The 21,040-nt window shown below is 37.3% G+C and overlaps 3 protein-coding genes and 4 non-coding genes across 7 annotated transcripts; 4 read left to right on the top strand and 3 right to left on the bottom strand.

The window, feature by feature from the left end:
• Positions 1–5,159: 5,159 nt before the first annotated feature.
• LOC129775877 (ejaculatory bulb-specific protein 3-like) lies at positions 5,160–5,783 on the top strand. Its single transcript, XM_055781050.1, has one exon. It carries the CDS (start codon positions 5,294–5,296, stop codon positions 5,672–5,674), a length of 381 nt encoding a protein of 126 aa, XP_055637025.1. The 5' UTR covers positions 5,160–5,293; the 3' UTR covers positions 5,675–5,783.
• Positions 5,784–7,088: 1,305 nt separating this feature from the next.
• Positions 7,089–7,160, top strand: Trnap-agg (transfer RNA proline (anticodon AGG)). The gene has a single exon. It is a non-coding gene; the product is annotated as a tRNA-Pro (tRNA).
• A 425-nt stretch (positions 7,161–7,585) lies between these two features.
• On the bottom strand, positions 7,586–7,657 carry Trnad-guc (transfer RNA aspartic acid (anticodon GUC)). The gene has a single exon. It is a non-coding gene; the product is annotated as a tRNA-Asp (tRNA).
• Positions 7,658–9,090: 1,433 nt separating this feature from the next.
• Positions 9,091–9,163, top strand: Trnar-ucg (transfer RNA arginine (anticodon UCG)). Its single transcript has one exon. It is a non-coding gene; the product is annotated as a tRNA-Arg (tRNA).
• A 736-nt stretch (positions 9,164–9,899) lies between these two features.
• Positions 9,900–9,971, top strand: Trnad-guc (transfer RNA aspartic acid (anticodon GUC)). Its single transcript has one exon. It is a non-coding gene; the product is annotated as a tRNA-Asp (tRNA).
• Positions 9,972–12,711: 2,740 nt separating this feature from the next.
• LOC129776357 (ejaculatory bulb-specific protein 3-like) lies at positions 12,712–13,566 on the bottom strand. The gene is made up of 2 exons (XM_055781947.1): positions 13,251–13,566; positions 12,712–13,191 (listed from the first exon to the last, which is right to left on the bottom strand). The coding sequence occupies exon 2, from the start codon at positions 13,181–13,183 to the stop codon at positions 12,806–12,808; it is 378 nt and encodes a 125-aa protein (XP_055637922.1). The 5' UTR covers positions 13,184–13,191; positions 13,251–13,566; the 3' UTR covers positions 12,712–12,805.
• Positions 13,567–18,543: 4,977 nt separating this feature from the next.
• LOC129776358 (ejaculatory bulb-specific protein 3-like) lies at positions 18,544–19,132 on the bottom strand. The gene has a single exon (XM_055781948.1). It carries the CDS (start codon positions 19,014–19,016, stop codon positions 18,639–18,641), a length of 378 nt encoding a protein of 125 aa, XP_055637923.1. The 5' UTR covers positions 19,017–19,132; the 3' UTR covers positions 18,544–18,638.
• Between the last annotated feature and the right edge of the window lie 1,908 nt (positions 19,133–21,040).

Here is a 21,040-nt window from a genome sequence, read left to right as displayed (position 1 = left end):
TGGAGCGTCGTTGAACGGGAGACTAATAAAGCCTCTCACACAACAATTGTATCGCTAAAGTCTAAAATCTTGAAGATAAAGACGTCACTAAATCGCGACATGGTAAATCGAGCTTGCAGCAGTTTCCGGAAGCGTCTTACAACGGTCAGCGACTATGAAGACTATTTTTTTCGAATAAAATTCTTTAAAAATGCTTTATTGTTTGAAAGAAAATGAATAAAGTAAATTTCAGTACATATACGATTTTTAAATAATTATTTGATGACATACATCACATTGTGCAAAAATACCGCACGCACCCTGTACAGTAGAGCACCGAATATCCGTGAGCAACCGATCCACGCTGTGGATTATATACGAACGCAGATTCCACAAAAAATAGTTCCATCTTTCGGCTGGTACTCCTAAACTCTTCAGCATAAAGATCTTTTGTTCGAAGCCATCGATCTACGAAATTAGTTCCTCAGCCAGCTCATTCTTTGCGCATCACTGTCGAACAATGTTTTGAGATGACATTTGAATAGTTGTCGCTTGAAGTGCCCGCCAGGAGTTCTTGTAGCGCTGTTCACTAACTGTAATCGGGTCGAGGATGCGTTCTGCTTCTCCTTGAACGAGACCCTCGAGAAAGTGCATCATATCGGTATCGCTGATGTCACTCCGGGAACTTACAGCAGATTCAAAAGAATCGAGAAACACGCACCAATCCTCGAATCGTCAACTGAAGAGGTTCATCAGTTTGGCAGATGGTGGATGTTTGAAGAGAGAGGACCAATAATGGTTAGGCCAATGTGTGAAGATAAAACGCACACAATACATAATATTTAATGTCAAATTTCGTTCGTTCATCCCTCAGATCGATCGGATTTTTCTCGGTTGATAGTGCCATCAGCTTGACAGCGACACGATGGAACACGTCGTAAGACCTCTCCAGTCTCATAGCCCATTTATCCACTTCTCCCTATCATTCCTCCTTGTTGTAATTGGTTGTGAGACCAATAACTCCACCGAATCCAGTATGTTTCCCGTAAATTTCGTGTAGAAAGCAGTTTAAAGACATTAAACTTTGAATGATAAAGTACCCTTTACAAGCGAAAGACATGAAAGTTGTATTGTTCCGAGCACTCGGTGCACATATTAAGTGCTTACAGGTCCTCTTCGAACACTAGCCATGCTTCATGTCCATAGAGGACTATGGTTCATACAGTGTCGGACAAAACATTAAGACCACTGCTTAAGCAAAAAAAGAAAGTGACAAAACTTCGAGAAAAATAATCCAACCCAGTGCTTCAATCCATTTATAACAATCTATTTGCATTGTTCGAAGAAATTCATAACATCTGTAGTTAAAACAATAGTCATGCATTGAAAATAAGTTTAAAGCATACTTAACAACTAAAATGACGCGACAAAATTTAGGACCAGTTCACCGTTTCGGCTATTTCGAGTGTTGTTCTGACGATTTTTGAAGACAATTGTTTGTTTTTCGGTGGTATTTTATGTTTTTCAGATCCTGGTAAGTATTTATCTGTTTACATGAAGTTTACAGAAGTATGCAAGGTTTTAATTCTCGAATTCGAGTTACACATCCGCAAAATGTCCAAGGCAGGTAGCAGCCAACGCGAAATCGCAGAGTACTTGGGACGATCCAAAACCTTCGTGTTTAATGCCCTCAACGATAAACGCTTGTTGGTACGCCATCCCGGTCACAACCTGCCAGAAGCTGGTGGAATCTATGCTGAACTGGTTACGAAGGTTACACGACCAAGTACTAACCCTAGAAGCTTTTCACGGTATGAATTTCGTTGTTTTTATTTTTTTACCATGATTTTTTAAAACCGGTCTTAAATTTTGTCGTTTCATTTTTGTTGTTAAGTATGCTAAAAGGTTTTTTTCGATTATGTTCACGTTATCGCCGGAGCCTGACTGGACTTGTTCAAAGTCGTGCCCCACATGTGGTGGTGAAGCCCGCATAACACCTTCCAGCGTCACGTTGAAGAGCAGACAAGTCCATCATCTTGTCGATGTCCCCTGTGGGTCTCAAACGATTCTGACAGATCGCCTGAGATCCTTACACTGCACCGCCCATCGTTTATCCAGTACAGTTCGGAATATACGCAATCGGGAAATTTTCTCCATGTATGGGGCGTTTAAGAATCCAAACAGGACGGAAAGAATGCGGTTCCGAAAACTGAATGAACAGGTGATGATCAAATTTAACGGATGCATTCTTATGGACGATGAAACATCTGTTAAATTGGATTTCAAACAGCTTCTAGGACAGAAATTTCATGTAGTTAGGACAAATGTTACCAAGAAACATGAATTTATTTTTGCAGACAAGTTTGTCGGTAAGCTGACGATCTAGCCGGGGCACTACGATTTTCATCACAACTAACAATATGAACGGACAGTTATACACGAGTGCTTGAAAAAAATAAATTGCCGTTCATTGGGCTTCATCGGAGTTCCGTCATGATTTGACCGGATTCGCCGAGCTGCTATTACAGTAAAAATGAGAAAGACATAATTGAGAAAGAGATGAACCTTCCGAAATGCACGGAATTTCGCCCAATCGATATGTATTGTGGTATTATCAAAGTTAAAATGAAGAAGAGTGGAAAAAATACCAAAATGCAACTGCAATGTTTGATGGCACGCAGCGGCGTAGTGAGGGTAGACAGCGCCCTGGCAAACGATGAAAATGGCCCCAAAAAGTACCACTTTTTTCGATTTTTTCACAAGTTTGGGGATTGTGATATTTTGTATAAATTTGAGCAAAACTACTCACTCATACCAATGTTCCCTTTGAGCAGTTTATTCGTATTTAGAAGGCTAGAAATATCATTACCAGCTTTGCTTATTCTCTAGCCAAATCTTTGCATTGCGTGCTTTGGCTGATGTAAAATGATCCAAAATTGCATCAAAATAAATGTCTTAGCGATTATTTCTCGTTCGAATGAATCACTAAGCTATTGAGTCGAGCTTGGCTTATTTTAGACGGGAGATAATTTTCAATCAATTTAAGCTTGCTGAAACTGCGTTCGCACGATGTCACTGTAACTGGAAGTGTCAGTAAAATTCGTAGAGCCGTCTCGATGTTAGGGTAAAATGAATCGAGATATCTGAGAATAATGTTCAAGATGCCTAAAGGCATCGAAGAGTTCAGGTCAGGAAATTGGTCTTTCATCTGCGTCTTAACACATTAAGGTCCGCACGTTTTGGGGCAAGCTTGTACGCTTCATTTGTTCGGATTCTACGGATGAGATCGTTTTCTTCGGTGTGGATGAGACGAAGGCGAACCATCGGTAGGCATTGTGAGATTCTATGCAGACCAAGGATTCAACCATCAAGTGTAGAAAACACGACTTATTGCGTGTACCATCCGTAACAGACGGAACACGAGATACGAGAAATCTCGTGAGCGGTCCGCAAAGTGTTAAACACTTCCACCTCTGATACAAGTTCCTCTGTTTCAACATCTGATCCATGATTCTGATCCAATTGATCCATGCTCATATATGATAGTCAGTCTCTCGTTATAAATGAAAAATCTGATGCTATATCCGCTATAGCAGAGGTGGCCAAACATCTCATCACCCCTTCCTATCCTTACAATATGTTTTTAAGTCATCGTTAATAAGTAGTTTTTTATTGTAAAATGTTGTTTTAGGTAGCGACAATGATTATTTCTTCTGAAAAACTGGTTAGTTATAATAACAATGGGCTCTTTTATTTTTAAACATTTTATCCTGAATGTTTGTTTTGTATCTGACAAAGCGCTGGAAACATTAGGTTGTATATTTTCGACATGTTTTTCATATTTATGTTCAGATGCACTAAAATTTATTTACAAACAGGTTGCTAAATAGCAATCTGTCAAAGCAGAGCGATGTTTTGTTTCGATTGTATTCATAGTAGAAAATATTGTTTTCGGTTTTGAGTATATCCGAAAAAGTTATCAAGTAAATTCCAATAAGTACAGTAAATATATTTTTGAAATTGAAATACTTTTGAAATCAAGAGCTTCATCTCTCTTGATTTAAAAATATCGCCATGAAAATTGAAAATTTCATTTTCAATCAATACTTTTTAATTTCATATGTTGAATCCATCATTGAATCGAAATAACATGAATTTTATTATGAATTATATTATTTTTGAAATATCTTCAAATCTTCTGTCGAACTCGATTCGTAACAAAGAAATTTAATCTGCATAACGATCGTATTCATGTGTTTTAATCTGCTCATAAATTGCATAAATTGCTCGCTCCTATTTTAGAGAATTTGTAGAGTACTGACTGGAATATTTTACGGCTCAAAAGTCCAGAGGAATTTTCAAACGAGTCCAATCAAGAATATCCTTAATGTTAGCGCGTGTTTCAAATGTGTGAAACAGAATGTTTCGGAGAAAGTGAAACTAACATAACAAGTTTGTTTCGTTGTGTTTTCAAGCAAGATCTCAGACGGTAACAAGTTGTGAATTGGGGCTATTAAAAATCATATGCGGTCGTTAATCATTGTTATATTGCCTTTCAATTAATTGAAAATAAATAGTTTATGAAATGTGGATTGTTGATGCGTCAAACTTAGTTTGTTTGTGCTGAATTTTTCGAACCACAAATTGGATAACTCTGTATAACCAACAAATGTTGAAGATGTTCTCGGGGCACTTTACAAACTATGTACAAAAAACAAGTTAATTTCAAATTACCGCGTAATATGTTCAACATGCAACTACGAGCTTGCCATAAGGCTTAACCCCAAACACCCAGCGTTAGGATCATTGCGGAACAGTACCATTGAAAAGCGTTTTTCATCCGCATGATTTCAGACAATTTGCGTTTTTAGACAAGTCATTGTAACATTCCAAACAAAGTCATTCTAATGTAAATTACCTGGGGAAACATTCGAGGCAAACAAGTCCGATTACAAGCGTGGTACACAATTCGGACATCCAGTAGAGCAGATGCATCAAATCATTAGTAATTGATTCAACACTGGCTGAGCAGAGGAGCATAACAAGCATCTGAAGCCTACTTAAAAACAACAAAAACTTGACCTCTGTTGCAATGAAAACGCAAGCTCAGTCGGTTTATCACGGTTTAGCTGGAATTCGTTAGTGCCTAAGTTTTGTATATATAGTGTTAACCCATCCACAGTCGGAGTATAGTTGATTGTACAATCGCGGTAGAGAAACACTAGAAGAACTTTGTGCGTAAAGTTGGAAAGTTTGTAACCGGGTTCGTCGCCTCAGTTTGTGAATTTGAAATCATTCGTACTATTCCTCGAAAATGAAACTTTTCATCGTGGCTGCATTCGCTCTGCTGGCCCTGGCTTCGGCCCAGGAGAAATACACCAGCAAATTTGATAACATCGATGTCGATGAAATCCTGAAATCAGATCGGCTGTTCACCAACTACTTCAAGTGTATGATGGACGAAGGACCGTGCACCCCCGATGGCAAGGAACTGAAACGGATCCTGCCGGAAGCTCTGCAGACCAACTGTGAAAAGTGCAGCGAATCACAACGGACCGACGCTATCAAAGTGATTAACTATGTTATCGATAAGCGTCCAGAGCAGTGGAAGGCCCTGCAGGCCAAATACGACCCAGAGAATATCTACGCGGAGAAATATCGCGAGGAGGCGGCGAAAAATGGAATAACTGTTTGAATCTAACGGTGTGATATTTTGTTATTCGGTTATCTAGATATTTATTGAATAAAGATCGTCTTCGTTTGCGTCAACAAGTCTTTTGCGTCAACGAAAGTAGCAAACAAAATGTGCATTATTTATTCCGGTTTGTGAGTAAGTTTCAAAAGTGCTTCGTATGGATTAAGAGCCCGGCCGTCTGATTACGGGAAACGTGTGCTTATCACCGTATTTATGAGGACTTCCGTTGTCGAACAGTTTAGCTAAAACCAGATGATTTCGCCGTTGACATTTAAACTCGTTAAAATTCAAGTTCAATGCCGGGCTGAACTCTCGTTCTGCATTTGGGCAATCATACAGAACGATCGCGCTGATTTGAGTGGTTTTGCTTGAATGCGGTTCATGTGAGGTGGAATTGCTTCACTGTTCGTTTGAGTGCGTCGTGTGTTTGTTTCTGTTTCATTTCTTCAATGTCGACCTGACACAGGGGCGATTAATATCCCCTTTTTCCAAGCTAACAGGAAAAAGGGGATTTTAATCGATCGGTTTACGTAATTGGTTAACCTAGGCATTTGATTGCTAGCGGAAAATTTCAATTATTCGTTGTAACAAAGGAATCTTCCCAGCAAAGGATAAAAGTATTCACTACCATTGTTGTTCAATTATCAGTTTTGGCAGAGGAAAAAATCACGCAATGTTCAAACAGCGCATGAATTATTTATGCGCTGTTTTCATTTTTTCATGTTTTCATGAATTCATCATCATTCATCATCGATTAGACAAGCCTGTGTGGTTAATTTCTCATCTGTTTAAACGCAACAACAAAGAATCATTTTTGGAACTGCGATATTACGGAAATCGCAGTTTCGATATTCTTTATTGAACATTTACAGACAATCGGTCTATCAATTCGGCCGAATTTTAGAATAAAATGAATAATACACCGATATAACTTCAAAACGAAAAAAAACACCTCTCTGATTTTTGAAAATATGTTGTGTAAAAAATCATCAGCTTTCAAGAAAAAATATTAAAAAAATATAGCGCCCTTGGTCCCGAGACCATGGACACTATTAAAAAAATTTTTTTTTCAAATAAAATTGGTTCATTGCCTCTGGTTTGATTCAATATGGAGTAGTATCAAAAGTTATAAATTTTCGAAAAAAAATTCATTTTGGAAAAAAGAGGAAGAAGTTGATTTTTTGAACCACCCTAAAATGGTCCCCCTAATAAAAAAAACAGGTCTAATAAAGAACAAGATAAAGGACAAAATTACCACTTTTCACTAAAATCTGAGAACCACATAGGCCATCTCACGTCTTTCTCGGCGCATAATAAAGGGGCTAGGAAAGTTGAAACGGGGAAGTTTCCAGAAGTGAATTTTTCATGAAAATGATCCATATATGTACGTTTACCAAATACTAAATTATCAACGGGCTCGTTGGTCTAGGGGTATGATTTTCGCTTAGGGTGCGAGAGGTCCCGGGTTCAAATCCCGGACGAGCCCACCTGCAATTATCTTTATTTTTATTTTCCATTCACTTTAACCCCATCTAGTCTCAATCGTGGTGCACTTGCTTGCATATCATAGGGCGCTTGGACGCATAGCAGATAAGTGATATCACTCAATGCGTGACCGAATTAAATCATAGGCTTAGGGGTTAAAGCAGATCATGAGGTTTTCCGTAAACCTCTGAACACTGCCGTAATGAAAGGGTTAATTCACATAATAAATTTTTGAGTATGGTATCGACATATCTTTCCATCGTTTTCTGTTCATGAAGGCAATATATCAAATTCAGATTATCCAGAACGGTTTCGCTGCGTTTCTTGAGACAGCCATTATTTCCTTTGAGTATATATATTATATTCATATTCTGGTTATGGTTCCTTCATAAAAATTACCGTTATAATAGTGGTTAAAATATTCGCCTCCCCGACGGGGAATTGAACCCCGGTCTCCCGCGTGACAGGCGGGGATACTGACCACTATACTATCGAGGAACAGTTGTATAAGATTGCATTGAATTTGAAGACTATTTGTTCGACTGTTTTTAATCTATTTTTTCAGTAAGTAATGTAGTAATTTTGATCGTTTGTGGCCATGATAGATTTTTCAGTGATTGATTCGACACATTTACACATTATTTAATTTCATTTGGGATTGTGCCAAAAAAAAGTTCATACGACATCAATGGGGATCGAACCAAGGCCGGCTGGAATGCAAAGCTGTTTGACACGAACACGCTATCCATATAGCTACTAGTGCTGTTATATAAAAGCGTGATAATATTACAACTCATAATAAATGAAGTTGAAAAGTGTTTTCTAAGAGTAAAAAGAAGAGTATGAACGAGAATAGAAATCTTTCTCTGTCTGCGCCGTGTATTTGGCAAACTATACGAAAAGTTTTCATATGCTTTCATTTCAAAGTGTCTCCCGTTTGGCTCGCTCATATTGGCTCACATTGGCTCTAGCATATATATTATACAAATGATATACACGTATTGGGGTGTAGAGCATTGTTATTTATGTAATAAATCGAGATGCCATAACATGTGCTAAAAATTAACTTTGGGTGTACTGAGTACCGTTACCTATTATTCATAGGAGCACCGTTATAATTCGTGAACAAGTATACAAATTTGATTAGCTAAAGAGTGAACTGATACATTGTTGAATAAAGTATAGTAACTTTTAGTCTTGACAAATGTTTTTGACTGCTCGCTGGCTGGAATGATACTGAAATACCGATGTGTTGAATTTATTCGCCACTAAACAGATCTTAAATAACACCTTTTATGGATGAGTTGTGCCTCACATAGTTTCTTATTTTAAAATTATTTATTATAAAAGTGGTCGTACACTGTTCGTCTGGAGATTAAATAATTGACACTTTTTGACAGATTAAGTTTGTTTTGAAATTTGTACAAACACTTTTTTGTTTGCCACATTTCAATTATCAACAGTGACAAACAATGTCAAACATCGAACATGGAATAAATTCATCTGAAATGTTTAAGGTTTAAGGTAAGGTAAAAGGTTTAAGGTACTGGCTGGTTTAACGAACAGACCGAAAAAATATTTTAGGCATCCAATTTGCTTGTCGTGTTTTGTGTCGAATATATTTGATCAGAACACATTGATAAAATTCAATCTGTCAAAAAGAGTCAAATATTTGGTTTCGGTTGAACAGTGTATGAGCTGGTGTGAAGAAGTATTTTCCATCGATTTTCTTCGATGCATCATCTCTGAGATCTATGAAGAAATGGTCGGGTTTTAAGCGTTCATAATCTTTCATATTCTTTTTTTTTTCCAATTTTTATTAATAAAAAACAGTTTATTTTATGTAGATTTTTGCTTTTATTTACTTTCAAGCTTGTTCAATTTGAGTTTTTTTTAACCAGATGAGGTCTAGTTAAATTAACTTCATAGCTGGCCGTGTGGCCTAATGGAGAAGGCGTCGGACTTCGGATCCGAAGATTGCAGGTTCGAGTCCTGTCACGGTCGACCTCAAATTTTATAATTATTTTAACGCATAATGCAGTTTGGATTCAGGTCGGATTCGATTGTAATGTAATATATTATTGACTCGATTATATACAATTTATAGACTCGATAATATACAGTTTAAAAACAATGTTTTTGCATATTTCAAATATAGCTGATTTGAAGAAAAAGGGTAATATTTCAACGTTAAAATAAAAGTTATTTGGCTATTATAAGTGCAGTGGATTAAAAACCGTGCTTTTTGAAGACTTGATTTAATCTCAGCAAGAATTGTTCGAAACAACATTGCAACGAAATTAATAAGGATAGCAGTTGGGTGTCAAAGAACAAATTGTATTATGAATTTTTGGGATAATATTAATAATAACACCATAAAAACCACTAACGTTTAAGTTTTTCGCTTCCAAAATTTTATTAAAATCCATTAATTGAATGATGAATCAACAATTTAATTCTTCTTTTATACTCAAAAAACAAAAATAAACTATAGGTTTATATTTAAAATTAATACTAACTAAACTAAAAAAGGTTTTTTATTCGGTTCGAATACATACAGTGGAAATAAATTGGATACTGTATATTGAGTGCACCATGTATAGCTTACACAAAGTTTTTTTTTTTAAATTGTATCTGCAGAGCATACCCGCAAATGATACGAGATGCTCTCAATACTCACTGCAAAAATTCAAAACGATTGAATAAAGTCTATGATCTTTACGCGTTTAACTATATCTGTTCCTCGATAGTATAGTGGTCAGTATCCCCGCCTGTCACGCGGGAGACCGGGGTTCAATTCCCCGTCGGGGAGACGCACGCTTTTTTTACATACACACGCCATTACACCGGAAATTTGTGCATTTGTGTGTGTGTGTCGAGCGAGCATATAGAGTAATGTCATTTGCGATTTATATTCTGGTCTCACTGACTATAGCCAGTTTTTCATATATATGGTTTACAGCAGTTTTCGACGCGGAAGCAAACATGTTCTGAGAGGATAGAATATTTTAGAAAGAATGCGAAAGATTGTGAAACAGAACTATGGATATATAATTAAATGATAATGCTTTGATTAAAAATGATGTTTTGGTTTTCCCAAAAATCGACATTAACTTTTCGGACAACCTAATATGAGCTATTCTGATTTATCGTGTTTTTGATTTCTATTTTTCCTGATTTTTTAAAAATTATAGTTGGCATCCCTGCCCACAATAGCTAAAATATTGTGATGTATTGGCATATTTAGTCTTGGACATTTTATGGTTCTGAAAGGGCTAAGGCTAAGAGTTACTTTGAAATTTTTCAAATTTTCTTTTTGAGACCGATGTCACACACACACTGCGGTTTTCATCGGCAAGAAGTAAGACAACAAATGGCTCCTGAGAGCCGATTGTGTGCTGTGAATGAGAGATTTCACGAACATATAGTTGATTTTATGCTTTACAAAAGTTAGATTGAAGTAGTTATAGTGCTGTGTTTTATTCATTAGAAATTTAGAATATTGGTTGGATTCGATTTATGATTTCTTCTTATAATTGTAAATAATTCTGTTCCTTAACACTCCTATACTCGCGCATAGGTCTGTCAGACCGAGAAATCAATAATTCGTTCATTTCTCAGAAAATATCAACACTACGACATTGCGTTTCACTCTAGCTTCGTTATTCGTCGTTCGTCATCGTTCAGCGTATCGCATGTGTTGGTACAAAGAGGACGTGTGTCACTTTTTTAACACTTTCGGTCTGAGACACCGACGCGAGTATTGGAGTAACTTTTTTGGACAAGTGCTTTTTTTCATATTCTAGAATATTGTTGAATGAAATGTATAAATTAATGTTAGTGGCGTGGACTATTTATAGAATATAATGCATAAGATCATTACCAGACTATTCTTATTTGATTTCAGTCCCTATTGTAACTGGAATGAACAGATCCATATATTAACTATTCGTCGTTAGATTCATACGTTCAAAAGCAAAATGAAAATGTTTGACTTTCGTATAGTTATTCGCTAAATATAATGGTCATACGTATACACACTTGTGAAAGAATTTCACTTGTGGAAGGATTGTAAACTATAAACTAAAAGGTGGCTTATGGTTATTTTTAACATTTACAGTTTCGGGGATATTTTTTTATAATGGACAATATCGACAAGAAAACAAGAAAAAGAAAAGGAAGTTCCTAGAAATCCTTTTATATCATCTTTTTATGGCCCATCTAAAAAAAGGCATTAATTCTTAGTTTACTAAGAAAACAGAGGCACAGAATATTAGAAATATGCAAACTTTATGTTCCAGAATCTTTATCATCTGGTAATTATCTAGAAGGTCGTTATACATTCTTCTGCATGAAATCTAAAAAATATGTTTGTTTCGAGCATGCAGTTATGCTATGTTCTGATTCTTACTCCAATGAAACCACAATCGATTAATACGTTTTTATGTTATTTTATAGCTCTTTATACTTCCATGAATTAGATTCAGTTGCTTACCTCTGATTAATGACAATGAAAAATGCGAACTTCGTTATTTGTTTTGGAGTATCAAAAATTACTCTATTTTGAGGAGGCATAACATAACATAACATAACATAACATAATAAAGACGAAGAAAACATATTTTAGGAGTTTTTTCATTCAATCATACTCTCTTCTTCAAATAAATGCCAATGAAGCCTGAAAAATACACAATGGCAACATTACAGAGAAGATCAATTTTCGGTCTGTGACACCGTGCGCGAGTATACGTGTTATGATTTTACACGCGAGTACAGGAGGGTTAAATAAATCGTGTACTCGATTAGAAGAGAGGCTATCTAGGTTTTGTTTGCATTTGTGGTTTTTCTTCTGTATATTGAACATACATACCACAACAAAATGTTTTCACAAACACAGTTAGTAGATTCCTCATTCGTCGTATGAAAAAAATAGTTTCGTAGTTCCCCAAATGTGTCCGAAGATGCAAATTTTTGAAACACATTTCCGTAATTGAACTGTTTACTATTTTTAAATGAGCTTTTGGAGGTACAATATGCAAATAGTGCGGGAATCGAGTCACGGTTGAGATTTCAAGGCTCTTCATTCCCCTCTTCCTGATTCTTGGTGCTAGACGCACGCATCTTGTTATCTTTAATGATTTTGATTATTTTTTTGACCACAAGTCGCATAATTAACGTCGACACCCACTCTCATTCACATGATTTATCATCGTGGGACTTCCATTTTTCGGGAAATGCATTTACCTGTGTAAGAAAATCGTCACGCCATCTACCTATAGATTACCTGAAACGTACTTTGGAAATGCCTCCAGATATTGAAGTCTGTAGGGCATTATTTTGAATGAGGAACTAGTTGAAGTCTTGTCTATATGATCGAATAGATATCACACAGCTTTTCTGAATTGTGATAAAAGGGTTGAACAAGTTTATCTACACTTTATGACATAAAGCTTTTAAACAGTCATAGGGAGGTGATGATGTTTGAGCGAACAATGAAATATCGTAAACTAAACTATTAAACAATTCTTTTATATCAACTTCTGAGGTACAAAAGGAATAACAGCGCGACAAATAACTTAATTTGTTCAACATACAATATCAGAAATTTTTAATTTTGAATTTACATTTCAAACAGCGGCCCAATCTTTACAGCTTGATACCGTTCTTCTCGGCTTCCTCGCGATACTGCTCGATGTATTTGCCTTCAGGGTCGAACTTGGTGCGCAGGGTTTTCCACTCCTCGGCACGGTTCACGCTCAAATATCCGAACGCCTTGACAGCGGTGGCACGCTGTTTCGTGCTGCATTTGGCGCAGTTAGTTTCCAGAGCTTCCGGTAGGATGCGTTTCAGCTCGTTACCTTCCGAGGTGCAACGTCCTTCCTCGGTGAGGCACTGATAGTAGTTCTTGAACAAACGGTCCGATTTCAGAATCTCATCGACATCGATGTTGTCGTACTTGTTTGTGTAGAGATCCTGGGCGGCAACCACCGCGACGACGGCCAAAATAGCAACGATAAACTTCATTGTGATCTCTGCGAAGTGGTTTGTATGGTTAGAAAGGAGTGGTCGAACGTCTACGCGATTCACTTACCCGGTATGAACTTGGAGTTGTTTGCTAGAGAAGATGCTGTGAACTACGATGCAATTCGGGGCCACAATCTCTATATATACTACTACAAATTGGGCTCCAAGGCGCGTGGCACAAATTGTTTTCTAACCGCTGGGTAGACCAAACCAACAGTCTGCCAGGATTTGTGTTGTGGGAGAAAAGTGGTGCGTCCACTTTCGGTCAAAAAATATTGGTTTACCTAATTCAATAATTTGAATATGAGCAGAAGCGAAAAAATAAGGCTGCTGTGTGTTCAGAGTCCAATTTTGCGATCACCCTTCCTCTACGGGCCGCTGCAATCATCAGACCTTATAGACCTGGTCACACACATACACACACACACACACACACACACGGGATGGAACGTAACAAACAGATGCAATTGATTTTTTTTCCTAGTTCCATGCAATTGATCGATTCGATCATCACCTAAGACACTGAAGTAGACAATTACGGGTTAATATGTGCCTAGGTCATGGCATCATCTGGTCTGCGATTTAGAGGGAGACTGTGTAATTTTCAATCATTATTCATCGTGTGCCGTGGTGCGATCTTTGGTTATGCAGTCGAAATTGCGAATCAATTTACTGAACGCCCCCACTAACACCGCTGCCGGAAGCATAGAAAGTATTCTCCTCCGCCCTCGCTAGGGATTGATGAGACGTAACCAGCTGGTGTTTGCATAATTCACATTCCCATATATATTGTGACTACAATATAATATAAATAGCAGGACGTCTTTTGCATCAGAAGGGTTTTTGCTATTTTACGTTATACATAGCGTCACAATGTTCATACATACAGTCACAATGTTTATTAGATTGAAAATACTCCGATATCAGTCGATGCTGCGCATCATCGTTGAGAAAGAATCACTTGGAATCACTCAGGGCGTGACTCGACAAAACTATCTTCTGCTCGATGTTATGATATCACTATCGTACACGCAGCATATGTTAAGTTTTTAACTGCTACACAACAATGAGATCATATTTGCAATATGGTGATATTTCAAATCTTCCAATGTTACTTTCAGGAAGGCAATAATTTCATCAATGTCGACAGAGGCCCAACAGCAAAAACATTATGATTGGGAGTATTTAATTGAATTTCCTCTTTTCAATATGAATGTCCACATAATTAATGCGGGGCGAAATAACATGTCACTTTTAAGTGATTTTTTTTATTCATCTGAATGTTGGCAACCTTGCGTAATAGAAGGCATTCACATAAAAAAATGCAATTTGAATGTTTCACGACGTCTACATATTTCGATTATTTTCTGGCATCGAAAAACAGTTTCAGAAAATGCTTTCCGGTTTCTTTTAGGTTGCATTTTTAACTTTTTTTAAGTTGCAAAAGCTTAAAGTTTTTGTGTAGGGCATACATGGAAGATTTTTAAGGAATATTTAATTGTTCTAGTGCAAATTGATGAAGATTTTGTTTTTGTTTTTGTAGGATTGGATATTACTGAAACATTTTTTTAGAAGCTTTGGCAAAATTAAATTTCAAAAATTTCACACAAACAAACAAAAAAATTATTCTCAATGACGTTTACTTCGTTGTCATGATATCCTGCAAGATGATCACCTTACAGGCAACTTGTCCGCAAAACTAAATGTATATTTTTTGGAACACCTCCGCGACCCCTGGTTACATAAAACCACTGTCCTCGAAACCTGTTGAATTTCAGTTTGATCATACAGCTTACGGGTTCGCGTTTTTACCGTATTGTTTTATTTCACGGTTCTGTTTGGTTTCACAACAGCCCAATTCTTGGAGAAATCTTTCCAAATGCGTATATTCCGAACTATACTTCGAATAGCAACGAGTTACTGGTTACATCCACGAAAGTCCTGGATTCGTTTTGAAAGCCTTCATGAAGTTCTGATACAGTTTTCGGTTCACTGTATCTCTTGGACGCCTTGATTGAACCTTCCGGGAAAAAGACAAACGTCATTGAAACGTTTTAGATTCCTGGCCCAACCATGTCGAATTCTCATGACTTTTGTACAAAATAATTCTCTTCTCTTTTCTTTCATCGCGGGGCAGTCTTGCACACAACCTCCTATAATTTTTTCACATTCTATACGGGAATTTAATAGAAAGACTTCGTGACAAAATGTTGAACTGGACAAGAAAAAAAAACTACGAAATTATTTCAGAGCCTCGGTTCATAAAAGAATTCCTTCCTTTACGGCCTAGATAAGTTACACGAAACTTGGCCGCGAAACGAATGCGTTGAGCCCCGGCTTGTGCCTTCCATTCAGCCCGTATCAAGAGCTTTTGCGCAATACCAGTCCCCGCTCCCAAAAATATTTATTGTTTTGAAAGAAAACAGTCGCAAATTCGACTTTAAATTAGTCACATATCACATATCATATCTTAAAAACAGTGCTTGGAAATATCTCTTCCGCATCAATCTTTTCAACTGAATTTCAGACCGGATCATTCGATCATTACACCATTGCATTCGGGGTACCGAAAATGAATCAACGCCAAGCCTCACAATCACAGCAGGCCACTCACAGTTGATTCATTCATTTTCGTTCATTCTCTGTTTCGTCCTTCTATGCGTTCATGGAATGTGAGCAAGAGGAAATATCCCTAGTTTTGTCATTCATTGATATTAATATACCAGTTCATTCAATATCAAAATCGTTTTCGGACACCGACGAAACGGTGAAATTCGTTGAGGAAGATAAGGAAGTACAGAAAATTCATAGTAGTGACAACAAATTAGGATAGCGCTGCGGAGTGTGATGGAGTCGACAATGTAAGCCGAGGAAGAGACATTTTTAAATTGTTCAAGCAAGCAAGGTTTTCGTTTCAGTTGAAATGCTCTCATTTTACATAGTCAGAAATTTTCAGAAATGCTCCAATTCCGATATGAGAAAGTACCATTTTGACTCAAATTTCGAACATTTAATTTTTTACTCAAATTCCGACCACTTCATTTCAAAAGCTCAATTTACTAAAGATTTTTCTTTAGAATGATAGATGTTTAGACATGTTTCCAATCGATTGTTGCGATCTATCATGGTCGAGTATGAGCGTTCGAAATATTCCATTGTTTGATACAACTTCAGTTTTTCGATTTTGCACCCTATATCTTCCTGTATTACACAGTTTAACGTTCAAAATATTCAGCTAAGCTTCTGGTTGATCCAATCTAAATGGCCGTGTGTTTTGTTTAACTTCTGTCTCCAGATTTTTTATAGTTATCCCGTCTACTTTGTTCGCCGCAATATATAAGTTTGCCTTATACTGATTCTTGCTTCCAACAGTTTTTTCAATCTTCTGATAATTTAATCAACGAAAATTATTCGTTCGTTTTGGGTATTAGTTTCTTAGTAATAAACGATTTTTGTAGTCAGTATAAGATTGATCGATTATTCGAACAATTACCGGACATCGCTAGTTCCACTTTAGATAGTGATCAAACAACACCATATGTTAATGTTGAGAGTTAATTTGGAAATATTGTTTCTGTATCGATTGCTTGCGATGCTTTGTGAGGTATGAATTATGAATTATGAGGTATGAACTGAAGGGCTTAGAATGAAAGGGGCGTAAGTGATTTGATCGATTTCTATACATCGACTTTCTGTTTTGATCATAGCTTAGCCTCAAATACATTCCCAGCTGTATTTGACAATGTGGAAGATAGGTCAGAACCTCACCTATAAGATTCTATAGCAAACTTAAATGGGAACGATTGCAATTGAGTTATTAACTAAAGAAAAAGTTGATGAAGAGAAATCGATCAAGTCACTTACACCCCTTGCATTGTAAGCCCCTCAATTATATTGCTCTGTAGTTTCGATTTTCAAAGGCGAATGAACTGCGAAGTTTGGAGCCTCATAAAAACAAAGAAGAAGTAAAAGTTTTGATTTTTAGTTTTATTCTGGACAGTGATAAGCCAACACCGTATGTATATAATAAGATTAGATAATAGATTATCAAATCTGCTTTTCAAAGTTTACGAGGAAGTTACAACAAGTCACGCATCAAGGCCACCAATAAATTGCATCATAGAGTCGATTATTAGCTTTCGTTCCATCATGATATAATATCAGTACACCCATACCTCGTTATACGGCCGCTCTTTATACGGCATTTCGCTATAACGGCCCTCTTCAATTCAGGCACGTTTTCGATTTGCGGCCTAAAATGATTCGTTATAATGGCAAAAAAAAAAATTTTGAGGATTGATCCAAAAACCACATTTGTTCAGAAGAGAAAAAAACATTTGCGAGACAATAACTTAAGCAACAAGACATTGCTTATTTTGGATAATGCCCCAGGACATCCTATTAATTTATCCGAGCTATCTGAAGATGTCATGATTGAGTACCTTCATGAAAATACAACAGCTCTGATCCAACCAAAGGATCAGGGCGCAATAGCCACTTTTAAGGTATATTACCTACACCGAACTTTTAGACAACTTTTAAGGCAAACCGATGGTAAACCTACAATTAAAACATTTTGGTGATACTGTACCATCAAAGATCCTATTGACAAAAATGAACCATGTTTGGAAAAAAATGTGGCCAGATTAAATGCATTTTGAATGACAAACAATGTTACATATTTAACAAATTTGTAACCGATCTGGTTGAATTTGTATGAATTTGTATTAGAATAATTGATTCCTTATACGGCTTCTCGCTTTGCGGCCACATTTCGTGGAACGTATCTAGGCCGTAAAGCGAAGTATGGGTGTAGTATTAAATAGGCTAATTCAATGCAATAATTTCGTAGTCCTACGTTAACGATGCATTCGTGTCCTGGACACATAAGTTTTTTTTCTGTTTGTATACATTTCAGTTTGCTGAACAGTGACTGAAAGATAGAAAACAATATTTTAAACTGCATTCAGGTTTTAGAAAAAAAAGGGTTCCGATAATAATAAGTCCTTCTTCATCTTAGACAAACTACCATCAGGGACAACGCCAGGTCACTCACATGGATATTGACTAGCCAGATGTTTTGTTGAGAGGTTCTTATTCATGGCCCAGGGAACTATCACCTGTTCCTGTATATGGCGGATGGTTTTGCTGATAAAAAATTCGGGGAGAGAAACTCGAACATTTCAACTGTCCCAGTTGAGTTACAAGAAGTTGTCGAATGACCTGGATAATTACTGTTTTTTTCCATTATAACTTATAATTTGTACAGTAGGATACACCTTCGGTTGAACATTTTAATTGTCTTCAGTTTCATAATTCAAAAATCATTGAAATGCGTTGCCACAAAAAATTTCGAAAGGTTTTTCACTATTGCTGTATCTAATCAACTTTTATTTGCACAAATATACAGGTGGTATAGTGACAGAGAAAACAAATCACCGCGGTGACCAGGTTCCTACAAATTGATTCCCTGTTGCCTGCCAACCGATTGGTATCTTGTGCTGTACCTGTTGTTTGGGTCATACTTGGCTCTCAGGACCTTCCACTCTGCCGGTCGGTTGTCCGAAAGAAATTTTATAGCCCTCGCTGAAGTATTGCGCTGCCTGTCGGTGCATTTTGCACAAGCCGTTTCCAGAGCCTCCGGTAGTACACGTTTCAGCTCGTTACCCTCCGGTGTGCAGCGACCCTGGTCCAGCAGACACTTGTAGTAATTCTTGAACAGCCGATCCGACTTCAGGATTTCGTCCACATCGATGCTATCGAATTTGCTCGTGTACTTTTGCTGGGCGGCCACGAGACCGATCAAAGCGGTGGCAATAAGAATGAATTTCATACTGGATCAGCAGCAGCAGCTTGATTCGCAACTGGTTCTAGGGGGAACTTGTTATGTCGTTGTGTGAATGCAAAATTAAATTTAGCACAAAAAACTTGCTCCACTTGTGGCTTCGAATTTTACTATGCCATATCCTCTATCCCCACCAGCCTTTTATATGGTGGCTCGCTAGAATTCTTCCTGTTAGTCATAGTCCGCTGGACACGGATTATGCGCCAGGTGCTGAGTTCAGCCAACCAATCTTATCGGCGAATGGGGAAAATGACGATACAATTCTTACATGTACAAATTTATATTCTATATCCCACAATGAGATTCTTGAAGAGTATCGAGGGACTCGAAAATTTGAAGGCCTATCACTACTTCAGGAATCTAAAATTAAAGGTCATAGTTAGACTATATTTCGATTGTCTTACAGAACGAAATTTAGAATTTTTTGAGTAAATAGTGTTGTATGAAAATAATGTGAGAAAGCTCTCGTGGCTCTGATAGTTGGACGATTTTCAATTTTTCCACTCTTCCTGTCCGGCCACTCGTTCGTGACGTACTCTTTGACATTGGTCCGAGGTTTCCGCAGACATTGTATACGACACGAAAATGATGAGTCAGAGTCAGTGCTGTTTACGTTTGATTGAAAGTGCGAAACGAAGAATAGCAATTAGTCACATCTTCTGTTTTGGTAGCGATTTGCGCGGTCCTCACGAATATGGTGGTTTTTGAATGGGTTGTATGTTCGTTTATCGATAAAAAAGCACCATTTGGCAGTAGCATTTTAATTGACCTTGCATATCCAGCAATAGATATACGCTGCGATAATCAATATCAAAGTATCAGATGTAGGAAGGATTTTACGGTTTGCTGCATTTAGGTTGATTTTTTTAAATGATAATGATATAATGCTTTTTTAAATATTTACACGCGCTGTGATTAGACCAACAAGGTCTGAGAGTATGTATCTACCTCTGATCAGATCATGAGAATATGCGAGACCTGACGATAAAAGATTCGGGTCATTTGTCGAACACTGCATTAACCAAACTGATCTGTTTTGTCGGTGGTGGTTCCCATTGACAGATTCGTCCATGTGAAAGGTACTTTTTTGTGGTTGGAACACTCGTAGTACAATATGGAGGAGCTGAACTTGCTGATTTGAGAGTTCAACACAAAAGAATTACGGATGCAAATTGATTTTTGTTCTATCACTAGCTGACCCGGCAAACTTCGTCCCGCCCAAAATTTGTTTTTTGTTATTAATACCTTCAAACATTCACGTTGTCCTACTATGAGCAAGTTCATCGGTCCAATCGCAGAACTGTTCATTGATTGATCTTCTAATCGACCCTGTTGAATTTACCTTTTACTGTAAAATTCCTAGTATTTCTAACAAAACTCATCATTATAATATCAGATTGTTCAAGATGTTTCAACCACTTGCGAATAACATGTTTCTCCGTTGCATGGAATAAATGTTTTATACAGAAAATATGATAGACCAAAGACAGCCCTAAATCGGACAATTCCTTCCTCGAGTTCTTATGAACACATTCGACGATATTTTTTTATTGGTATATTGGAATTTTTTGACGTAGACGTCTTTCATTTCTATACCGGGGTGTAAAATCAAAGTTTCGGAAACGAAAGCGTTACGCCGGAGACCGAGATTTTGAGTGTTAATAGCTCCTAAACAACTGAACGAAATGGTATGATAAACACTTCATTCGAAAGATAAAATGTCTACGCGTTCTATACTTGTTACTTTCTGATCAAAAAACTTGTTTCAATAGTCTTAAATTTGCTTTCAAAACAGGCTATTGAAATCACCAATCGGTATATAAGCGAGCGCCGCTCGGAAATCCACTCAGTTCTAATTGGTAAACAGCGATTGGAGCATGTTGTCGCTGTTGTGGTGAAGCTCTTCATTTATCATGAAAGCGCGGATGAACGGTGTCACCAAGAGCCTGTTTGTGCACCTTAGGCCAGAAGGGAATCCATCAGGAGGAGAGTGATGCCGCAAACGGTTCCCC

This window comes from Toxorhynchites rutilus, chromosome 3 (assembly GCF_029784135.1).
Source record: "Toxorhynchites rutilus septentrionalis strain SRP chromosome 3, ASM2978413v1, whole genome shotgun sequence".
Taxonomy (NCBI): domain Eukaryota; kingdom Metazoa; phylum Arthropoda; class Insecta; order Diptera; family Culicidae; genus Toxorhynchites; species Toxorhynchites rutilus.
This window is presented reverse-complemented; position numbering and strand designations above follow the sequence as displayed.